Source organism: Phaenicophaeus curvirostris, unplaced genomic scaffold (assembly GCF_032191515.1).
Source record: "Phaenicophaeus curvirostris isolate KB17595 unplaced genomic scaffold, BPBGC_Pcur_1.0 scaffold_327, whole genome shotgun sequence".
Classification (NCBI taxonomy): Eukaryota; Metazoa; Chordata; class Aves; order Cuculiformes; family Cuculidae; genus Phaenicophaeus; species Phaenicophaeus curvirostris.
Window position 1 is genome coordinate 1 of NW_027206930.1, and position 18,510 is coordinate 18,510.

Sequence of the window (18,510 nt, forward strand, 5' to 3'; positions counted from 1 at the left end):
CCCCGCACCCCCAAATCCCCCGCACCCCAAACCTCCTGCACCCCCAAACCCTCCCCTGCACCCCCCAACCCCCCTGCACCCCCAAAATCCCCCCTTGCACCCCCCAAAACCGCCCCCCTGCACCCCAAAATCCCCCCTTTGCACCCCCCAAAACCTCCCCCTGTGCCCCCCAAGCTTGTGCCCCAGCCGTCTGCACCCCCAAAATCCCCCCTGCACCCCAAATTCCATCCCTTGCACCCCCCCAACCCCCCCCCTGCACCCCAAAATCCCCCCCTTGCACCCCCAAAACCTCCCCCTGTACCCCCAAAGCTTGTGCCCCAGCCGCCTGCACCCCCAAAATCCCCCCTGCAACCCCAAAATCCCCCCCGAACCCCAAACCCTCCTGCACCCCAAATCCCCTGCACCCCAAACCTTCTGCACCCCCAAACCTCCCCCTGCACCCCCAAAATCCCCCCTTGCAGCCCCAAAACCTCCCCCTGTATCCCCAAAGCTTGTGCCCCAGCCGACTGCACCCCCAAAATCCCCCTGCACCCCCAAAATCCCCCCTGAACCTCTAACCCTCCTGCACCCCAAATCCCCTGCACCCCAAACCTTCTGCACCCCCAAACCTCCCCCTGCACCCCCAAAATCCCCCTGAACCCCAAACCCCCCCTGCATCCCAAACCTTCTGCACCCCCAAACCTCCCCCTGCCCCCCCAAATCCCCCCTGCACCCCAACCCTCCCTACACCCCAACCCCTTGCACCCCTAAACCCCCCCTGCACCCCACTCCCAGCACCCCCAACCCCCCCTGCACCCCCAAACCTCCCCCTGCACCCCAAAATCCCCCCTTGCAACCCCCAAAACCTCCCCCTGTAACCCCAAAGCTTGTGCCCCAGCTGACTGCACCCCCAAAATCCCCCCGAACCCCAAACCCTCCTGCACCCCCAAATCCCCTGCACCCCAAACCTTCTGCACCCCCAAACCTCCCCCTGCACCCCCAAAATCCCCCCTGCACCCCAACCCTCCCTACACCCCAACCCCTTGCACCCCTAAACCCCCCCTGCACCCCACTCCCAGCACCCCCAACCCCTCCTGCACCCCAAAATCCCCTCCTTGCACCCCCAAAACCTCCCCCTGTACCCCCAAAGCTTGTGCCCCAGCCGTCTGCACCCCCAAAATCCCCCCTGCACCCCCAAACCCTCCTGCACCCCCAAATCCCCTGCACCCCAAACCTTCTGCACCCCCAAACCTCCCCCTGCACCCCCAAAATCCCCCCTGCACCCCCAAACCTCCCCCTGCACCCCCAAAATCCCCCCTGCACCCCAACCCTCCCTACACCCCAACCCCTTGCACCCCTAAACCCCCCCTGCACCCCCACTCCCAGCACCCCCAACCCCCCTGCACCCCCAAACCTCCCTCTGCACCCCAAAATCCCCCCTTGCACCCCAAAACCTCCCCCTGTACCCCCAAAGCTTGTGCCCCAGCCGCCTGCACCCTCAAAATCCCCTGGCACCCCCCAAAATCCCCCCTGAACCCCAAACCCTCCTGCACCCCCAAATCCCCTGCACCCCAAACCTTCTGCACCCCCAAACCTCCCCCTGCACCCCCAAAATCCCCCCTTGCACCCCCAAAACCTCCCCCTGTACCCCCAAAGCTTGTGCCCCAGCCGCCTGCACCCCCAAAACCACCCCCTGCACCCCCAAAATCCCCCCCAAAACCCCAAATTCCCTCCCTTGCACCCCCAAAACCTCCCCTTGCACCCCCAAAATCCCCCCTGCACCCCCAAACCCTCCTGCACCCCAAAATCCCCCCCTGCACCCCAACCCTCCCTACACCCCAACCCCTTGCACCCCTAAACCCCCCCTGCACCCCCACTCCCAGCACCCCCAACCCCTCCTGCACCCCCAAACCTCCCTCTGCACCCCAAAATCCCCCCTTGCACCCCCAAAACCTCCCTCTGTACCCCCAAAGCTTGTGCCCCAGCCGTCTGCAACCCCCAAACCACCCTCTGCACCCCCAAAATCCCCCCTGCACCCCCAAATCCCCTGCACCCCAAACCTTCTGCACCCCCAAAACCTCCCCCTGCACCCCCAAAAACCCCCCTGCACCCCAACCCTCCCTACACCCCAACCCCTTGCACCCCTAACCCCCCTGCACCCCCACTCCCGGCACCCCAACCCCCCCTGCACCCCCAAACCTCCCCCTGCACCCCAAAATCCCCCCTTGCACCCCCAAAACCTCCCCCTGTACCCCCAAAGCTTGTGCCCCAGCCTTCTGCACCCCCAAAACCAACCCCTGCACCCCCAAAATCCCCCCTGCACCCCCAAACCCTCCTGCACCCCCAAATCCCCTGCACCCCAAACCTTCTGCACCCCCAAACCTCCCCCTGCACCCCCAAAATCCCCCTGAACCCCAAACCCCCCCTGCATCCCAAACCTTCTGCACCCCCAAAACCTCCCCCTGCACCCCCAAAATCCCCCCTGCACCCCAACCCCTTGCACCCCTAAACCCCCCCTGCACCCCCACTCCCAGCACCCCCAACCCCCCCTGCACCCCCAAACCTCCCCCTGCACCCCAAAATCCCCCCCTTGCACCCCCAAAACCTCCCTCTGTACCCCCAAAGCTTGTGCCCCAGCCGTCTGCACCCCCAAAATCCCCCCTGCACCCCCAAATCCCCCGCACCCCAAACCTCCTGCACCCTCAAACCTCTCCCTGCACCCCCCAAACCCTCCCCCTGCACCCCCCAAACCCCCCCCGCACCCCAAAATCCCCCCCTGCACCCCACAATCCCCCCCTAGCACCCCCAAAACCTCCCTCTGTACCCCCAAAGCTTGTGCCCCAGCCGCCCTGCACCCCCAAAAAACACCCCCTGCACCCCAAAATCCCCTGCACCCCAAACCTTCTGCACCCCCAAACCTTCTGCACCCCCAAAATCCCCCTGCACCCCAACCCTCCCTACACCCCAACCCCTTTGCACCCCTAAAACCCCCCCTGCACCCCCACTCCTGGCACCCCCAACCCCCCCGGCACCCCCAACCCCCCCCTGCACCCCAAAATCCCCCCCTTGCACCCCTAAAACCTCCCCCTGTACCCCCAAAGCTTGTGCCCCAGCCGACTGCACCCCCAAAACCACCCCCTGCACCCCCAAAATCCCCCCCTGCACCCCAACCCTCCCTACACCCCAACCCCTTGCACCCCTAAACCCCCCCTGCACCCCCACTCCCAGCACCCCCAACCCCCCCTGCACCCCCAAACCTCCCCCTGCGCCCTCAGACCCCTCTGCACCCCCAACTCCCCTGCACCCCCAAACCCCCCTGTACCCCAAACCCTCCTGCACCCCCAAATCCCCTGCACCCCCAAACCTCCCCTGCACCCCCAAAATCCCCCTGTACCCCAAACCCTCCTGCACCCCCAAATCCCCTGCACCCCCAAACCTCCCCCCTGCACCCCAAAATCCCCCAGCACCCCCAGACCCTGCATCCCCAAAATCCCCCCTGTACCCCAAACCCTCTTGCACCCCCAAATCCCCTGCACCCCAAACCTTCTGCACCCCCAAACCTCCCCCTGCACCCCAACCCCCCCCCTGCACCCCCAAAATCCCCCCCTGCCCCCCCAACCCCCCCCTTGCCGAGCCCCCCCCTGTGCCCCCCAGGATGCTGCGAGTGACAAGGGCCCCTCGGGCCCCCCCCCCCACCTGGACCTCAGCTGGGACCCCACAGGTGATGACCCCCCCCTGACCCCCCCCTTGACCCCACGGGGTCACCCCCTCAGCCTTGACCCCCACCCTGACCCCCACCTTGACCCCACGGGGTCACCCCCTCAGCCTTGACCCCCACCTTGACCCCCCCCTTGACCCCACGGGGTCACCCCCTCAGCCTTGACCCCCACCCTGACCCCCCCCTTGACCCCACGGGGTCACCCCCTCAGCCTTGACCCCAACCTTGACCCCCCCCTTGACCCACTGGGGTCACCCCCTCAGCCTTGACCCCCACCCTGACCCCCACCTTGACCCCGTGGGCCACAAGCTCCACGTTGACCTCAACCTTGACTCCAACCCTGACCCCGTGGGCCACAAGCTCCACATTGACCTCAACCTTGACCCCAACCTTGACCCCATGGGCCACAAGCTCCATGTTGACCTCAACCTTGACCCCACAGGCCACAAGCTCCACGTTGACCTCAACCTTGACCCCAACCTTGACCCCAAGGGCCACAAGCTCCACGTTGACCTCAACCTTGACTCCAACCTTGACCCCAACCTTGACTCCAACCTTGACCCCAAGGGCCACAAGCTCCATGTTGACCTCAACGTTGACCCCAAGGGCCACAAGCTCCAAGTTGACCTCAACCTTGACCCCAACCCTGACCCCAAGGGCCAGAAGCTCCACGTTGACCTCAACCTTGACCCCAACCTTGACCCCACAGGCCACAAGCTCCACGTTGATCTCAACCTTGACTCCAACCTTGACCCCAAGGGCCACAAGCTCCATGTTGACCTCAACCTTGACCCCAACCTTGACCCCGTGGGCCACAAGCTCCATGTTGACCTCAACCTTGACTCCAACCTTGACCCCAAGGGCCAGAAGCTCCACGTTGACCTCAACCTTGACCCCAACCTTGACCCCAAACTTGACCCCAAGGGCCACAAGCTCCACGTTGACCTCAACCTTGACTCCAACCTTGACCCCATGGGCCACAAGCTCCATGTTGACCTCAACCTTGACCCCATGGGCCACAAGCTCCACGTTGACCTCAACCTCGAGCCCAGGGGACCCCCCTCAGGCCTCGTCGGCGCCGCTGGCCGCGCTGGCCGCCGCGGTGGCCCGGGCTCGGGCTCGGGCCGGGTCCAAGCGAGGCCCCGTGGTGCCACCAGGCTGGGAGCTGGAGTTCCGTGACAGCTTCGTCCCCGTCAGCCGCGAGAGGCTGCAGGGGCTGCTGCTGAGGGTGGGGACGGGGGGGACGAGGGGGACGGGGGGGGACATGGGGGTCATGGGGGGAGATGGGGACATTGGGACGAGGGGGGACATGGAGACGTGGGGGGACATGGAGGGACTTGGGGACATGGGGACAAGGAGGACATGGGGGGTCATGGAGGGATGTGGGGACATGGGGACAAGGAGGACATGAGGGGACATGGGGGGACATGGGGACATGGGGACATTGGGGAGATGGAGACATGATGATGGGGGACAAGGAGGACATGGGGACAAGGAGAACATGGGGGAGAGATGGGGACATGGGGACGTGGGGGACGTGGAGGGACATGGGGACATGGGGACATTGGGGAGATGGAGACATGATGATGGGGGACAAGGAGGACATGGGGACAAGGAGAACATGGGGGAGAGATGGGGACATGGGGACGTGGGGGACGTGGAGGGACATGGGGACATGGGGGGAGAGATGGGGACATGGAGACAAGGGGGACGTGGGGGGACATGGGGACATGGGGACATGGGGGGAGAGATGGGGACATGGGGACAAGGGGGAGGTGGGGACATGGGGGACATGGGGACATGGAGGGAGAGATGGGGACATGGGGACAAGGGGGATGTGGGGACATGGGGGACATGGGGACATGGGGGGAGAGATGGGGACATGGGGACAAGGGGGATGTGGGGGGACATGGGGACATGGGGGGAGAGATGGGGACATGGGGACAAGGGGGATGTGGGGACATGGGGGACATGGGGACATGGAGGGGACATGGGGACAAGGAGGACATGGGGGGACATGGGGACATTGGGAGATGGAGACGTGAGGATGGGGGACAAGGAGGACATGGGGACGAGGAGAACATGGGGAAGAGATGGGGACACGGGGACAAGGAGAACATGGGGGACATGGGGGACATGGGGCCATGGGGGACACTCAGGGGCCGTGGGGACCCCCTGTCCCCCAGGAGTTCCACGCCTCGGCGGCCGCCCGCGCCGCCTTCCTGGCCTTCGCCGCCCGGCTGGACGCCGCGCTCGGCAGGCGCTACCTGCGGCTGCACCACCACCTGCAGGTGGGGCGCCCCGCGGCAGCCGGGGGGGGCTAGGGGGCACCTAGGGGGCGCTGTGGGGCACCTAGGGGGCGCTATGGGGCACTATGGGGCACTATGGGGTGCTATGGGGCACCTAGGGGGTGCTATGGGGCGCTATGGGGCGCTATAGGGTGCTGTGGGGCACCTAGGGGGCGCTAGGGGGCGCTAGGGGGCACCTAGGGGGCGCTATGGGGCACTATGGGGTGCTATAGGGTGCTATGGGGCACCTAGGGGGCGCTATGGGGCGCTATGGGGTGCTATGGGGCACCTAGGGGGCGCTATGGGGCGCTATAGGGTGCTATGGGGCACTATAGGCAGCTATGGGGCCCTATGGGGCACTATGGGGTGCTATGGGGCACCTAGGGGGCGCTATGGGGCGCTATGGGGTGCTATAGGGTGCTATGGGTCACCTAGGGGGCGCTATGGGGCACTATAGGGTGCTATGGGTCCCCTAGGGGGCGCTATGGGCTGCTATGGGTCAGTTATGGGGTGCTATGGGGCACTATAGGGTGCTATGGGTCCCCTAGGGGTCAGCTCTGGGGCACTATAGGGTGCTATGGGTCCCCTAGGGGTCAGCTCTGGGGCACTATAGGGTGCTATGGGGCACTATAGGGTGCTATGGGTCCCCTAGGGGTCAGCTCTGGGGCACTATAGGGTGCTATGGGGCACTATAGGCAGCTATGGGTCCCCTAGGGGTCAGCTCTGGGGCACAATGGGGCACTATAGGGTGCTATGGGTCCCCTAGGGGTCAGCTATGGGGCACTATAGGGTGCTATGGGGCACTATAGGGTGCTATGGGTCACCTATGGGTCAGCTGTGGGGCACTATAGGGTGCTATGGGGCACTATAGGGTGCTATGGGTCCCCTAGGGGTCAGCTCTGGGGCACTATAGGGTGCTATGGGGCACTATAGGCAGCTATGGGTCCCCTAGGGGTCAGCTCTGGGGCACAATGGGACACTATAGGGTGCTATGGGTCCCCTAGGGGTCAGCTATGGGGCACTATAGGGTGCTATGGGGCACTATAGGGTGCTATGGGTGTCCTATGGGTCAGCTGTGGGGCACTATAGGGTGCTATGGGGCACTATAAGGTGCTATGGGTCCCCTAGGGGTCAGCTGTGGGGCACTATGTGCTGCTATGGGGCACTATAGGGTGCTATGGGTCCCCTAGGGGTCAGCTCTGGGGCACTATAGGGTGCTATGGGGCACTATAGGCAGCTATGGGGCCCTATGGGGCACTATAGGGTGCTATGGGTCCCCTAGGGGTCAGCTCTGGGGCACTATAGGGTGCTATGGGTCCCCTCGGCTCTCTCCCCCCCCCAGGCCCTCTACTCCCCGCTGGACCCGGACCGGGAGGCCCCTCCGGGGGGCTCGGGGGGCGCGGGGGGCTGGCCGGGGGCCGAGGCTCGCCGGGCTCGCCGCTTGGTGGCCGCGCTGGCCCCGCTGCTGCGCCACGGAAACTTCCAGCGCCTGCCCGAGGCCGCCATCGCCTTCGCCCTCCTCGTGCAGCACCCCGAGGACGAGGCCCAGGTGGGGGGCGCTACGGGGTGATAGAGACCTCTATGGGGCTCTATGGGGCTCTACGGGGCGATATAGACCTCTATAGGGCTCTATGGGGCTCTATGGGGGCTCTATGGGACTCTATGGGCCTCTATGGGGCTCTATGGGGCTCTATGGGGCTCTATGGGGGCGCTATGGGGCTCTATGGGGGCTCTATGGGGCTCTATGGGCCTCTATGGGGCTCTATGGGGCTCTATGGGGCTCTATGGGGGCGCTATGGGGCTCTATGGGGGCTCTATGGGGGCTCTATGGGGCTCTATGGGGCTCTATAGGGACTCTATTGGTCTCTATGGGGCTCTATTGGTTTCTATGGGGCCCTATTGGTTTCTATGGGGCTCTATGGGGCTCTATGGGTGGCTATGGGTCTCTATAGGGCGCTATAGGGCGCTATGGGGCTTTATGGGGACTCCATGGGGCTCTATGGGGCTCTATGGGGGCGCTATGGGGGCTCTATGGGGCTCTATCAGTGGCTATGGGGCTCTATAGGGCTCTATAGGGCTCTATGGGCCTCTATGGGGCTCTATGGGTCTCTATTGGTTTCTATGGGGGCTCTATGGGCCTCTATGGGGCTCTATGGGTCTCTATTGGTTTCTATGGGGGCTCTATGGGTCTCTATGGGGCTCTATAGGGCTCTATAGGGCTCTATGGGGCTCTATGGGGCTCTATGAGTGGCTATGGGGCTCTATAGGGCACTATGGGGCTCTATGGGGCTCTATGGGGTGATATAGAGCTCTATGGGAGCTATGGGGCTCTATGGGGCTCTATAGGGACTCTATGGGGCTCTATAGGGCTCTATGGGGTTCTATGGGGGCTCTATGGGGGCTCTATGGGGGCGCTATGGGGCGCTATGGGGCTCTCTGGGGCTCTCTGGGTCTCTGTGGGGCTCTATGGGGCTCTATGGGGCTCTATGGGGCTCTATGGGGGCGCTATGGGGCTCTATGGGGTTCTATGGGGTTCTATGGGGGCTCTATGGGGGCTCTATGGGGCTCTATCAGTGGCTATGGGGCTCTATAGGGCTCTATAGGGCTCTATGGGGCTCTATGGGGCTCTATGGGGGCTCTATGGGGGCTCTATGGGGCTCTATGAGTGGCTATGGGGCTCTATAGGGCACTATGGGGCTCTATGGGGCGCTATGGGGTGATATAGAGCTCCATGGCTTACTATAGTGCTCTATGGATGCTATGGGGCTCTATAGGGCTCTATGGGGCTCTATAGGGCTCTATGAAGCTCTGTGGGTCTCTATGAGGCTCTATGAAGCTCTATAGGGCTCTATGAGGCTCTATGGGGCTCTATAGTGCTCTATAGGGCTCTATAGGGCTCTATAGTGCTCTATGGGGCTCTATAGGGCTCTATAGGGCTCTCTGAGGCTCTATAGGGTGCCGCCCCCCCCCCCAGGTGTCCGTCAAGCTGGAGGACTACGAGGAGCTGCAGCTGTGGGCGCAGGGGCAGCGCCTCGGCCCCCTCCCCAGCGAGAGCGGCGCCCCCCGGCGCTGGGCCCGCAGCGCCCCTGCCCCACACAGGCCAGTGGGGGGCTCCAAGGGGGGGGTCGGGGGGTTCCTGGAGGTGGTGTGGGTTCCAGGAGGTGGGTTTGGGGGGTTCCTGGTGGTGTTTTGGGTTCCAGGAGGTGGTTCTGGGGGTTCCTGGTGGTGGTTTGGGTTCCAGGAGGTGGTTTTGAGGGGTTCCAGGAGGTGGTTTGGGTTCCAGGAGGTGGTTTTGGGGGGTTCCAGGAGGTGGTTTGGGTGCCAGGAGGTGGTTTTGGGGGGTTCCTGGTGGTGTTTTGGGTTCCAGGAGGTGGTTTGGGGGGTTCCAGGAGGAGTTTTGGGTTCCAGGAGGTGGTTCTGGGGGTTCCTGGAGGTGGATTGGGTTCCAGGAGGTGTTTTAGGGGGGTTCCTGGTGGTGTTTTGGGTTCCAGGAGGTGGTTTTGGGGGGTTCCAGGAGGTGTTTTGGGTTCCAGGAGGTGGTTTGGGGGGTTCCTGGTGGTGGTTTGGGTTCCAGGAGGTGGGTTTGGGGGGTTCCAGGAGGAGTTTTGGGTTCCAGGAGGTGGTTCTGGGGGTTCCAGGAGGTGTTTTGGGTTCCAGGAGGTGGATTGGGGGGTTCCTGGTGGTGGTTTGGGTTCCAGGAGGTGGTTTGGAGGGTTCCAGGAGGTGTTTTGGGTTCCAGGAGGTGGTTTTGGGGGGTTCCTGGTGGTGGTTTGGGTTCCAGGAGGTGGTTTGGGGGGTTCCAGGAGGAGTTTTGGGTTCCATGATCAGATTTGGGGGGTTCCTGGTGGTGTTTTGGGTTCCAGGAGGTGGTGTTTTGGGTTCCAGATGGTGTTTTGGGTTCCAGGAGGTGGTTTTGGGGGGTTCCTGGAGGAGTTTTGGGTTCCATGATCAGGTTTTGGGGGTTCCTGGTGGTGTTTTGGGTTCCAGGAGGTGTTTTAGGGGGGTTCCTGGTGGTGGTTTGGGTTCCATGATCAGATTTGAGAGGTTCCTGGAGGAGTTTTGGGTTCTAGGAGTTGGTTTTGGGGGGTTCCTGGTGGTGTTTTGGGTTCCATGATCAGATTTGGGGGGTTCCTGGAGGAGTTTTGGGTTCTAGGAGTTGGTTTTGGGGGGTTCCAGGAGGTGTTTTGGGTTCCAGGAGGTGGTTTGGAGGGTTCCTGGTGGTGGTTTGGGTTCCAGGAGGTGGTTTTGGGGGGTTCCAGGAGGTGTTTTGGGTTCCAGGAGGTGGTTTGGAGGGTTCCTGGTGGTGGTTTGGGTTCCAGGAGGTGGTTCGGGGGGTTCCTGGTGGTGTTTTGGGTTCCAGGAGGTGGTTTTGGGGGGTTCCAGGAGGTGTTTTGGGTTCCAGGAGGTGGTTTTGGGGGGTTCCAGGAGGTGTTTTGGGTTCCAGGAGGTGGATTGGGGGGTTCCAGGAGGAGTTTTGGGTTCCAGGAGGTGGGTTTGGGGGGTTCCTGGTGGTGTTTTGGGTTCCATGATCAGATTTGGGGGGTTCCTGGAGGAGTTTTGGGTTGTAGGAGTTGGTTTTGGGGGGTTCCTGGTGGTGGTTTGGGTTCCAGGAGGTGGTTTGGAGGGTTCCTGGTGGTGGTTTGGGTTCCAGGAGGTGGGTTTGGGGGGTTCCAGGAGGAGTTTTGGGTTCCAGGAGGTGGTTTGGGGGGGTTCCAGGAGGTGTTTTGGGTTCCAGGAGGTGGTTTGGGGGGTTCCTGGTGGTGTTTTGGGTTCCAGGAGGTGGGTTTGGGGGGTTCCTGGTGGTGGTTTGGGTTCCAGGAGGTGTTTTGGGGGGTTCCAGGAGGAGTTTTGGGTTCCAGGAGGTGGTTTTGGGGGGTTCCAGGAGGTGTTTTGGGTTCCAGGAGGTGGTTTGGGGGGTTCCTGGTGGTGGTTTGGGTTCCATGATCAGATTTGAGGGGTTCCTGGTGGTGTTTTGGGTTCCAGGAGGTGGTTTTGGGGGGTTCCAGATGGTGTTTTGGGTTCCAGGAGGTGGTTTGGGGGGTTCCTGGTGGTGGTTTGGGTTCCAGGAGGTGGTTTGGGGGGTTCCTGGAGGAGTTTTGGGTTCCAGGAGGTGGTTTGGGGGGTTCCAGGAGGTGTTTTGGGTTCCAGGAGGTGGTTCGGGGGGTTCCTGGTGGTGTTTTGGGTTCCAGGAGGTGGTTCTGGGGGTTCCAGGTGGTGGTTTGGGTTCCAGGAGGTGGTTTGGGGGGTTCCTGGTGGTGGTTTGGGTTCCAGGAGGTGGTTTTGGGGGGTTCCAGGAGGAGTTTTGGGTTCCAGGAGGTGGTTTTGGGGGGTTCCATGAGGAGTTTTGGGTTCCAGGAGGTGGTTTTGGGGGTTCCTGGTGGTGGTTTGGGTTCCAGGTGGTGTTTTGGGGGGTTCCAGGAGGAGTTTTGGGTTCTAGGAGTTGGTTTTGGGGGGTTCCTGGTGGTGGTTTGGGTTCCAGGAGGTGGTTTGGGGGGTTCCTGGTGGTGTTTTGGGTTCCTGGTGGTGGTTTTGGGGGGTTCCTGGTGGTGTTTTGGGTTCCAGGAGGTGGGTTTGGGGGGTTCCTGGTGGTGGTTTGGGTTCCAGGAGTTGGTTTGGGGGGTTCCAGGAGGTGTTTTGGCTTCCAGGAGGTGGGTTTGGGGGGTTCCATGAGGAGTTTTGGGTTCCAGGAGGTGGGTTTGGGGGGTTCCAGGTGGTGTTTTGGGTTCCAGGAGGTGGTTTTAGGGGGTTCCTGGAGGAGTTTTGGGTTCCAGGAGGTGGTTTGGGGGGTTCCTGGTGGTGTTTTGGGTTCCAGGAGGTGGGTTTGGGGGGGTTCCTGGTGGTGTTTTGGGTTCCAGGAGGTGGTTTGGGGGGTTCCTGGTGGTGTTTTGGGTTCCAGAAGGTGGTTCTGGGGGTTCCAGGAGGAGTTTTGGGTTTCAGGAGGTGGTTTTTGGGGGTTCCAGGTGGTGTTTTGGGTTCCAGGAGGTGGTTTTGGGGGTTCCAGGAGGTGTTTTGGGTTCCAGGAGGTGTTTTAGGGGAGTTCCAGGAGGTGGTTTGGGTTCCAGGAGGCGGTTTGGGGGGTTCCTGGTGGTGGTTTGGGTTCCAGGAGGTGGTTTTGGGGGGTTCCAGGTGGTGTTTTGGGTTCCAGGAGGTGGGTTTGGGGGGTTCCAGGAGGTGTTTTGGGTTCCAGGAGGTGGTTTTGGGGGGTTCCAGGAGGAGTTTTGGGTTCTAGGAGTTGGTTTTGGGGGGTTCCTGGTGGTGGTTTGGGTTCCAGGAGGTGGTTTGGGGGGTTCCAGGTGGTGTTTTGGGTTCCAGGAGGTGGTTTTGGGGGTTCCAGGAGGAGTTTTGGGTTCCAGGAGGTGTTTTAGGGGGGTTCCAGGAGGTGTTTTGGGTTCCAGGAGGTGGTTTGGGGGGTTCCAGGTGGTGGTTTGGGTTCCAGGAGGTGTTTTAGGGGGGTTCCAGGAGGTGGTTTGGGTTCCAGGAAGTGGTTTGGAGGGTTCCAGATGGTGGTTTGGGTTCCAGGAGGTGGTTTTGGGGGGTTCCAGGAGGTGGTTTGGGTTCCAGGAGGTGGGTTTGGGGGGTTCCTGGTGGTGTTTTGGGTTCCAGGAGGTGGTTCTGGGGGTTCCTGGTGGTGGTCTGGGTTCCAGGAGGTGGTTTGGGGGGTTCCTGGTGGTGGTTTGGGTTCCAGGAGGTGGTTCTGGGGGTTCCTGGTGGTGTTTTGGGTTCCAGGAGGTGGTTTGGAGGGTTCCTGGTGGTGGTTTGGGTTCCAGGAGGTGGTTTGGGGGGTTCCTGATGGTGGTTTGGGTTCCAGGAGGTGGGTTTGGGGGGTTCCAGGAGGAGTTTTGGGTTCCAGGAGGTAGTTCTGGGGGTTCCAGATGGTGGTTTGGGTTCCAGGAGGTGGGTTTGGGGGGTTCCAGGAGGAGTTTTGGGTTCCAGGAGGTGTTTTAGGGGGGTTCCTGGTGGTGGTTTGGGTTCCATGATCAGATTTGAGGGGTTCCAGGTGGTGTTTTGGGTTCCATGATCAGATTTGGGGGTTCCAGGTGGTGTTTTGGGTTCCAGGAGGTGGTTTGGGGGGTTCCAGGAGGTGTTTTGGGTTCCAGGAGGTATTTTTGGGGGGTTCCAGGAGGAGTTTTGGGTTCCTGGTGGTGGTTTTGGGGGGTTCCTGGTGGTGTTTTGGGTTCCAGGAGGTGTTTCTGAGAGGCTCCAGGTGGTTTTTTGGGGCTCCAGGTGCTGTTTTGGGGGGGTTCCAGGTGGTGTTTTGGGTTCCAGGAGGTGGTTTGGAGGGTTCCTGGAGGTGTTTTGGGTTCCAGGAGGTGGTTTGGGGGGTTCCAGGAGGAGTTTTGGGTTCCAGGAGGTGGTTTTGGGGGTTCCTGGTGGTGGTTTGGGTTCCAGGAGGTATTTCTGGGGGGTTCCAGGTGGTGTTTTGGGTTCCAGGAGGTGGGTTTGGGGGGTTCCTGGAGGAGTTTTGGGTTCCAGGAGGTGGGTTTGGGGGTTCCAGGAGGTGGTTTTGGGGGTTCCAGGAGGAGTTTTGGGTTCCATGATCAGATTTGAGGGGTTCCAGGTGGTGTTTTGGGTTCCAGGAGGTATTTCTGGGGGGTTCCAGGAGGAGTTTTGGGTTCCTGGTGGTGGTTTTGGGGGGTTCCTGGTGGTTTTTTGGGGCTCCAGGTGGTGTTTTGGGTTCCAGGTGGTGGGTTTGGCTTCCACGCCCCCTTCCGAGGTCTCTCGACTCGCTTTTCGAGGTCTCACCGGGCGGTTTCGGGGGGGGGGGTCCCAGGCGTTACTTCAGCCGCGTGGTGGTGGTGGCTCGCCAGCGGGCCGGGCCGCTGGAGCTAGCCGAGTTCCGGAAGGTTCCGTTGGAGGCCTTGGAGCTTCTCCTGGAGAAGGGCCGCGTCAGGACCCCCGGCTTGACCCGCGCCCGGCTCCACCTGGGGCTGCTGGGCTGGGCCGCCCTCCTCTTCCTCAACCTGGGCCTGGGGCTCATGGCCGACCTCAAGGTGGGGGCCACCGCCCTGCTGCTCGGCCTCGGCGCCCTCGTCACCCTCCGCGGGACCAAGGTGGGGACAGGGGGGGACGGGGACGGGGGCCACCAGAGGTCCTGGGGGCACGGGGGGGCCCGGGTCACCTCCATGTCGTCTCCATGTGTTCTTCACGCCGTCTCCACGTCATCTCCACGTGATCTCCACACCATCTCCTCATGATCTCCTCGTGATCTCCATGTGTTCTCCATGCCATCTCCTCATGATCTTCTCGTGATCTTCACATGATCTCCTCATGGTCTCCACGTGTTCTCCATGTGATCTCCATACTATCTCCACATGATCTCCATGTGTTCTCCACACCATCTCCTCATGATCTCCTCATGATCTCCATGATCTCCACACCATCTCCTCATGGTCTCATGATCTCCTCATCATCTCCACACCATCTCCTCATGATCTCACGATCTCCACACCATCTCCTCATGGTCTCATGATCTCCTCATGATCTCCACACCATCTCCTCATGGTCTCACGATCTCCTCATGATCTTCACACCATCTCCTCATGGTCTCACGATCTCCTCACGATCTCCACACCATCTCCTCATGGTCTCACGATCTCCTCATCATCTCCACACCATCTCCTCATGATCTCCTCATGGTCTCATGATCTCCACACCATCTCCTCATGATCTCACGATCTCCTCATGATCTCCACACCATCTCCTCATGATCTCACGATCTCCTCATGATCTCCACACCATCTCCTCATGATCTCACGATCTCCTCATGATCTCCACACCATCTCCTCATGGTCTCACAATCTCCTCATGATCTCCACACCATCTCCTCATGGTCTCCTGATCTCCTCATGATCTCCACACCATCTCCTCATGATCTCCACACCATCTCCTCATGGTCTCACGATCTCCTCATGATCTCCACACCATCTCCTCATGATCTCACGATCTCCACACCATCTCCTCATGGTTTCATGATCTCCTCATGATCTCCACACCATCTCCTCATGGTCTCACGATCTCCACACCATCTCCTCATGGTCTCACGATCTCCTCATCATCTCCACACCATCTCCTCATGATCTCCACACCATCTCCTCATGGTCTCACGATCTCCTCATCATCTCCACACCATCTCCTCATGATCTCACGATCTCCACACCATCTCCTCATGGTCTCACGATCTCCACACCATCTCCTCATGGTCTCATGATCTCCTCATGATCTCCACACCATCTCCTCATGGTCTCACGATCTCCACACCATCTCCTCATGGTCTCCTGATCTCCTCATGATCTCCACACCATCTCCTCATGGTCTCATGATCTCCTCATGATCTCCACACCATCTCCTCATGGTCTCACAATCTCCTCACGATCTCCACACCATCTCCTCATGGTCTCATGATCTCCTCATGATCTCCACACCATCTCCTCATGGTCTCACGATCTCCTCATGATCTCCACACCATCTCCTCATGGTCTCGTGATCTCCACGCCATCTCCTCATGGTCTCATGATCTCCTCACGATCTCCACACCATCTCCTCATGATCTCATGATCTCCACATCATCTCCACACCATCTCCTCATGGTCTCATGATCTCCTCATGATCTCCACACCATCTCCTCGTGATCTCTTCACCATCTCCTCATGGTCTCATGATCTCCTCATGATCTCCACACCATCTCCTCATGGTCTCACGATCTCCTCATGATCTCCACACCATCTCCTCATGATCTCCTCATGATCTCATGATCTCCACACCATCTCCTCATGATCTCATGATCTCCTCATGATCTCCACACCATCTCCTCATGGTCTCCTGATCTCCTCATGGTCTCCACACCATCTCCTCATGGTCTCACGATCTCCACATGATCTCCACACCATCTCCTCATGATCTCCACACCATCTCCTCATGGTCTCATGATCTCCACACCATCCTCTCATGGTCTCACGATCTCCTCATGATCTCCACACCATCTCCTCATGATCTCCTCATGGTCTCATGATCTCCACACCATCTCCTCATGATCTCACGATCTCCACACCATCTCCTCATGGTCTCATGATCTCCTCACGATCTCCACACCATCTCCTCATGATCTCATGATCTCCTCATGATCTCCACACCATCTCCTCATGGTCTCACGATCTCCTCATGATCTCCTCATGGTCTCATGATCTCCTCACGATCTCCACACCATCTCCTCATGATCTCATGATCTCCACACCATCTCCTCATGGTCTCACGATCTCCACGCCATCTCCACGTGATCTCCTCGTGACCTCCTCGCGTTCTGGGTGGCGTTGGCGTGTCAGGCCTTCGCGCGGCGGCGCGAGGCGGCCGCTCTGGACCTGGCTCGCAGCCGGTACCGGCGCAGCGCGGCGCAGCACGCGGACCTCCTGGCCGCCCTCACGCGCCGAGCCCAGGACGAGGCCACCAAGGAGCTGCTGCTGGCCCACACCTTCCTGCCCCGCTGCGGGGGTGAGGGGGACACGGCGGGTTTGGGGGTCCCTGTAGGGGTTTGGGGGCTCCTGGAAGTGTTTTGGGGGGTTCTTGGGGGGTCCTGGGGGGATTTTGGGGGGTCCTGGTGGGATTTTGGGGGTTCCTATTGGGGTTTGGGGGGTCCTGTGGGGGTTTGGGAGGTTATTGAGGGGTCCTGGTGGGATTTTGGGGGTTCCTATTGGAGTTTGAGGGGTTCCTGTTGGAGTTTTGGGGGGCCCTGGGGGGGGTTGGGGGGTTATTGGGGGGTCCTGGTGGGATTTTGGGGGTTCCTCTTGGGGTTTGGGGGGTTCCTCTTGGAGTTTTGGGGGGCCCTGGGGGGGTTGGGGGGTTATTGGGGGGTCCTGGTGGGATTTTGGGGGTTCCTATTGGAGTTTGGGGGCTCCTGGAAGTGTATTAGGGGGTCCTGGGGGCATTTTGGGGGTTCCTATTGGAGTTTTGGGGGGCCCTGTGGGGGGGTTGGGAGGTTCTTGGGGGGTCCTGGTGGGATTTTGGGGGTTCCTATTGGAGTTTTGGGGTCCCTGTTGGGGGTTGGGAGGTTATTGAGGGGTCCTGGTGGGATTTTGGGGGTTCCTATTGGGGTTTGGGGGCTCCTGGAAGTGTTTTGGGGGGTTCTTGGGGGGTCCTGGTGGGATTTTGGGGGTTCCTGTTGGGGTTTGGGGGGTTCCTGTTGGAGTTTTGGGGGGCCCTGGGGGGGGTTGGGAGGTTATTGGGGGGTCCTGGTGGGATTTTGGGGGTCCCTATAGGGGTTTGGGGGGTTCCTGTTGGAGTTTTGGGGGGTCCTGGGGGGGGTTGGGAGGTCATTGGGGGGTCCTGGTGGGATTTTGGGGGTCCCTATAGGGGTTTGGGGGGTTCCTATTGGAGTTTTGGGGGGTCCTGGGGGGGGGTGGGAGGTTATTGGGGGGTCCTGGTGGGATTTTGGGGGGTCCTATTGGGGTTTGGGGGCTCCTGGAAGTGTTTTGGGGGGTTCTTGGGGGGTCCTGGTGGGATTTTGGGGGTTCCTGTTGGGGTTTGGGGGGTTCCTGTTGGAGTTTTGGGGGGCCCTGGGGGGGTTGGGGGGTTATGGGGGGTCCTGGTGGGATTTTGGGGGTTCCTGTTGGGGTTTGGGGGGTTCCTGTTGGAGTTTTGGGGGGCCCTGGGGGGGGTTGGGAGGTTATTGGGGGGTCCTGGTGGGATTTGGGGGGGTCCTGGGGGGGGTGGGAGGTTATTGGGGTGTCCTGGGGGTGTTTTGAGGGGTTCCTGGGTGGTTTTGGGGGGGTCCTGGGTGGTTTCGGGGGCCCCTGAGGGGGGTTGAGGGGGTTTTGGGGGGGCTGTTGGATTTTTGGGGTGCCCCCCAGGCCCTTCGGTGGCTCCCGAGGAGCTGGAGGAGCAGCTGCGGCTTCAGGTCGAGGAGTGGCTGGAGCGGAATTTCGGGGTGCCCCTCGCCTTCCCCGCCGGGAGAGCCCTGGGGGGGCTGCGGGACCTGGGGGGACCCCCCAAAACCTCAGGACTTGGGGACCCCCCACCCCCCCCCCAGCCCCGCCTTGGGGACCCCCCTGAACCAGCTGGGGGGGACCCCAAAATGAAGGGAGGCACTAAAACAGGGGGGGGACCCCAAAACTCTGAGCTCCTCTGAGGGGGCTCAGAGTCTTGGGGACCCCCCCCAGCACCCCCTAAATCAGCTGGGGGACCCCAAAACCCTGAGTGGAGGGGGGAGACCCCAAATTTGGGGGGTCCCCCCCTCTTAAGTTGGAAGGGGGGGGGGATCAATAAATTGGGGTCCCACGGCACCCGTGCCCGGCTCTGCTTCAGGGGCCCCCCCAACACCCCCCCCCCCCCACTAGGGGGACCCCAAAACCCCCAATTAGGGGCACCCCAAGCCCCCCTCCCACCCAGGGGACCCCAAAACCCCCCCTAGACCCCCCCAAAACCCCCAATTAGGGGCACCCCAAGACCCCCCCTAACCTGGGACACCCCAAAACCCCCCCCAGACCCCCCCAAAACCCCCAATTAGGGGCACCCCAAGACCCCCCCAACCTGGGA

At 61.1% G+C, this 18,510-nt stretch overlaps 2 protein-coding genes across 2 annotated transcripts; both read left to right on the forward strand.

Moving 5' to 3' along the window:
• Positions 1 to 3,613: 3,613 nt before the first annotated feature.
• Positions 3,614 to 7,371, forward strand: LOC138734942 (circumsporozoite protein-like; the record flags this gene model as incomplete). Its single annotated transcript, XM_069882768.1, has 4 exons — positions 3,614 to 3,700; positions 4,140 to 4,925; positions 5,884 to 5,988; positions 7,328 to 7,371. Coding segments are annotated over 2 exons (824 nt in total), but the record flags the coding sequence as incomplete, so codon positions are not given.
• On the forward strand, positions 5,842 to 18,236 carry TMEM143 (transmembrane protein 143). The gene is made up of 6 exons (XM_069882769.1): positions 5,842 to 5,988; positions 7,328 to 7,534; positions 8,960 to 9,084; positions 13,757 to 14,036; positions 16,305 to 16,470; positions 17,826 to 18,236. The coding sequence occupies exons 1-6, from the start codon at positions 5,842 to 5,844 to the stop codon at positions 18,101 to 18,103; spliced, it is 1,203 nt and encodes a 400-aa protein (XP_069738870.1). The 3' UTR covers positions 18,104 to 18,236.
• Positions 18,237 to 18,510: the final 274 nt, after the last annotated feature.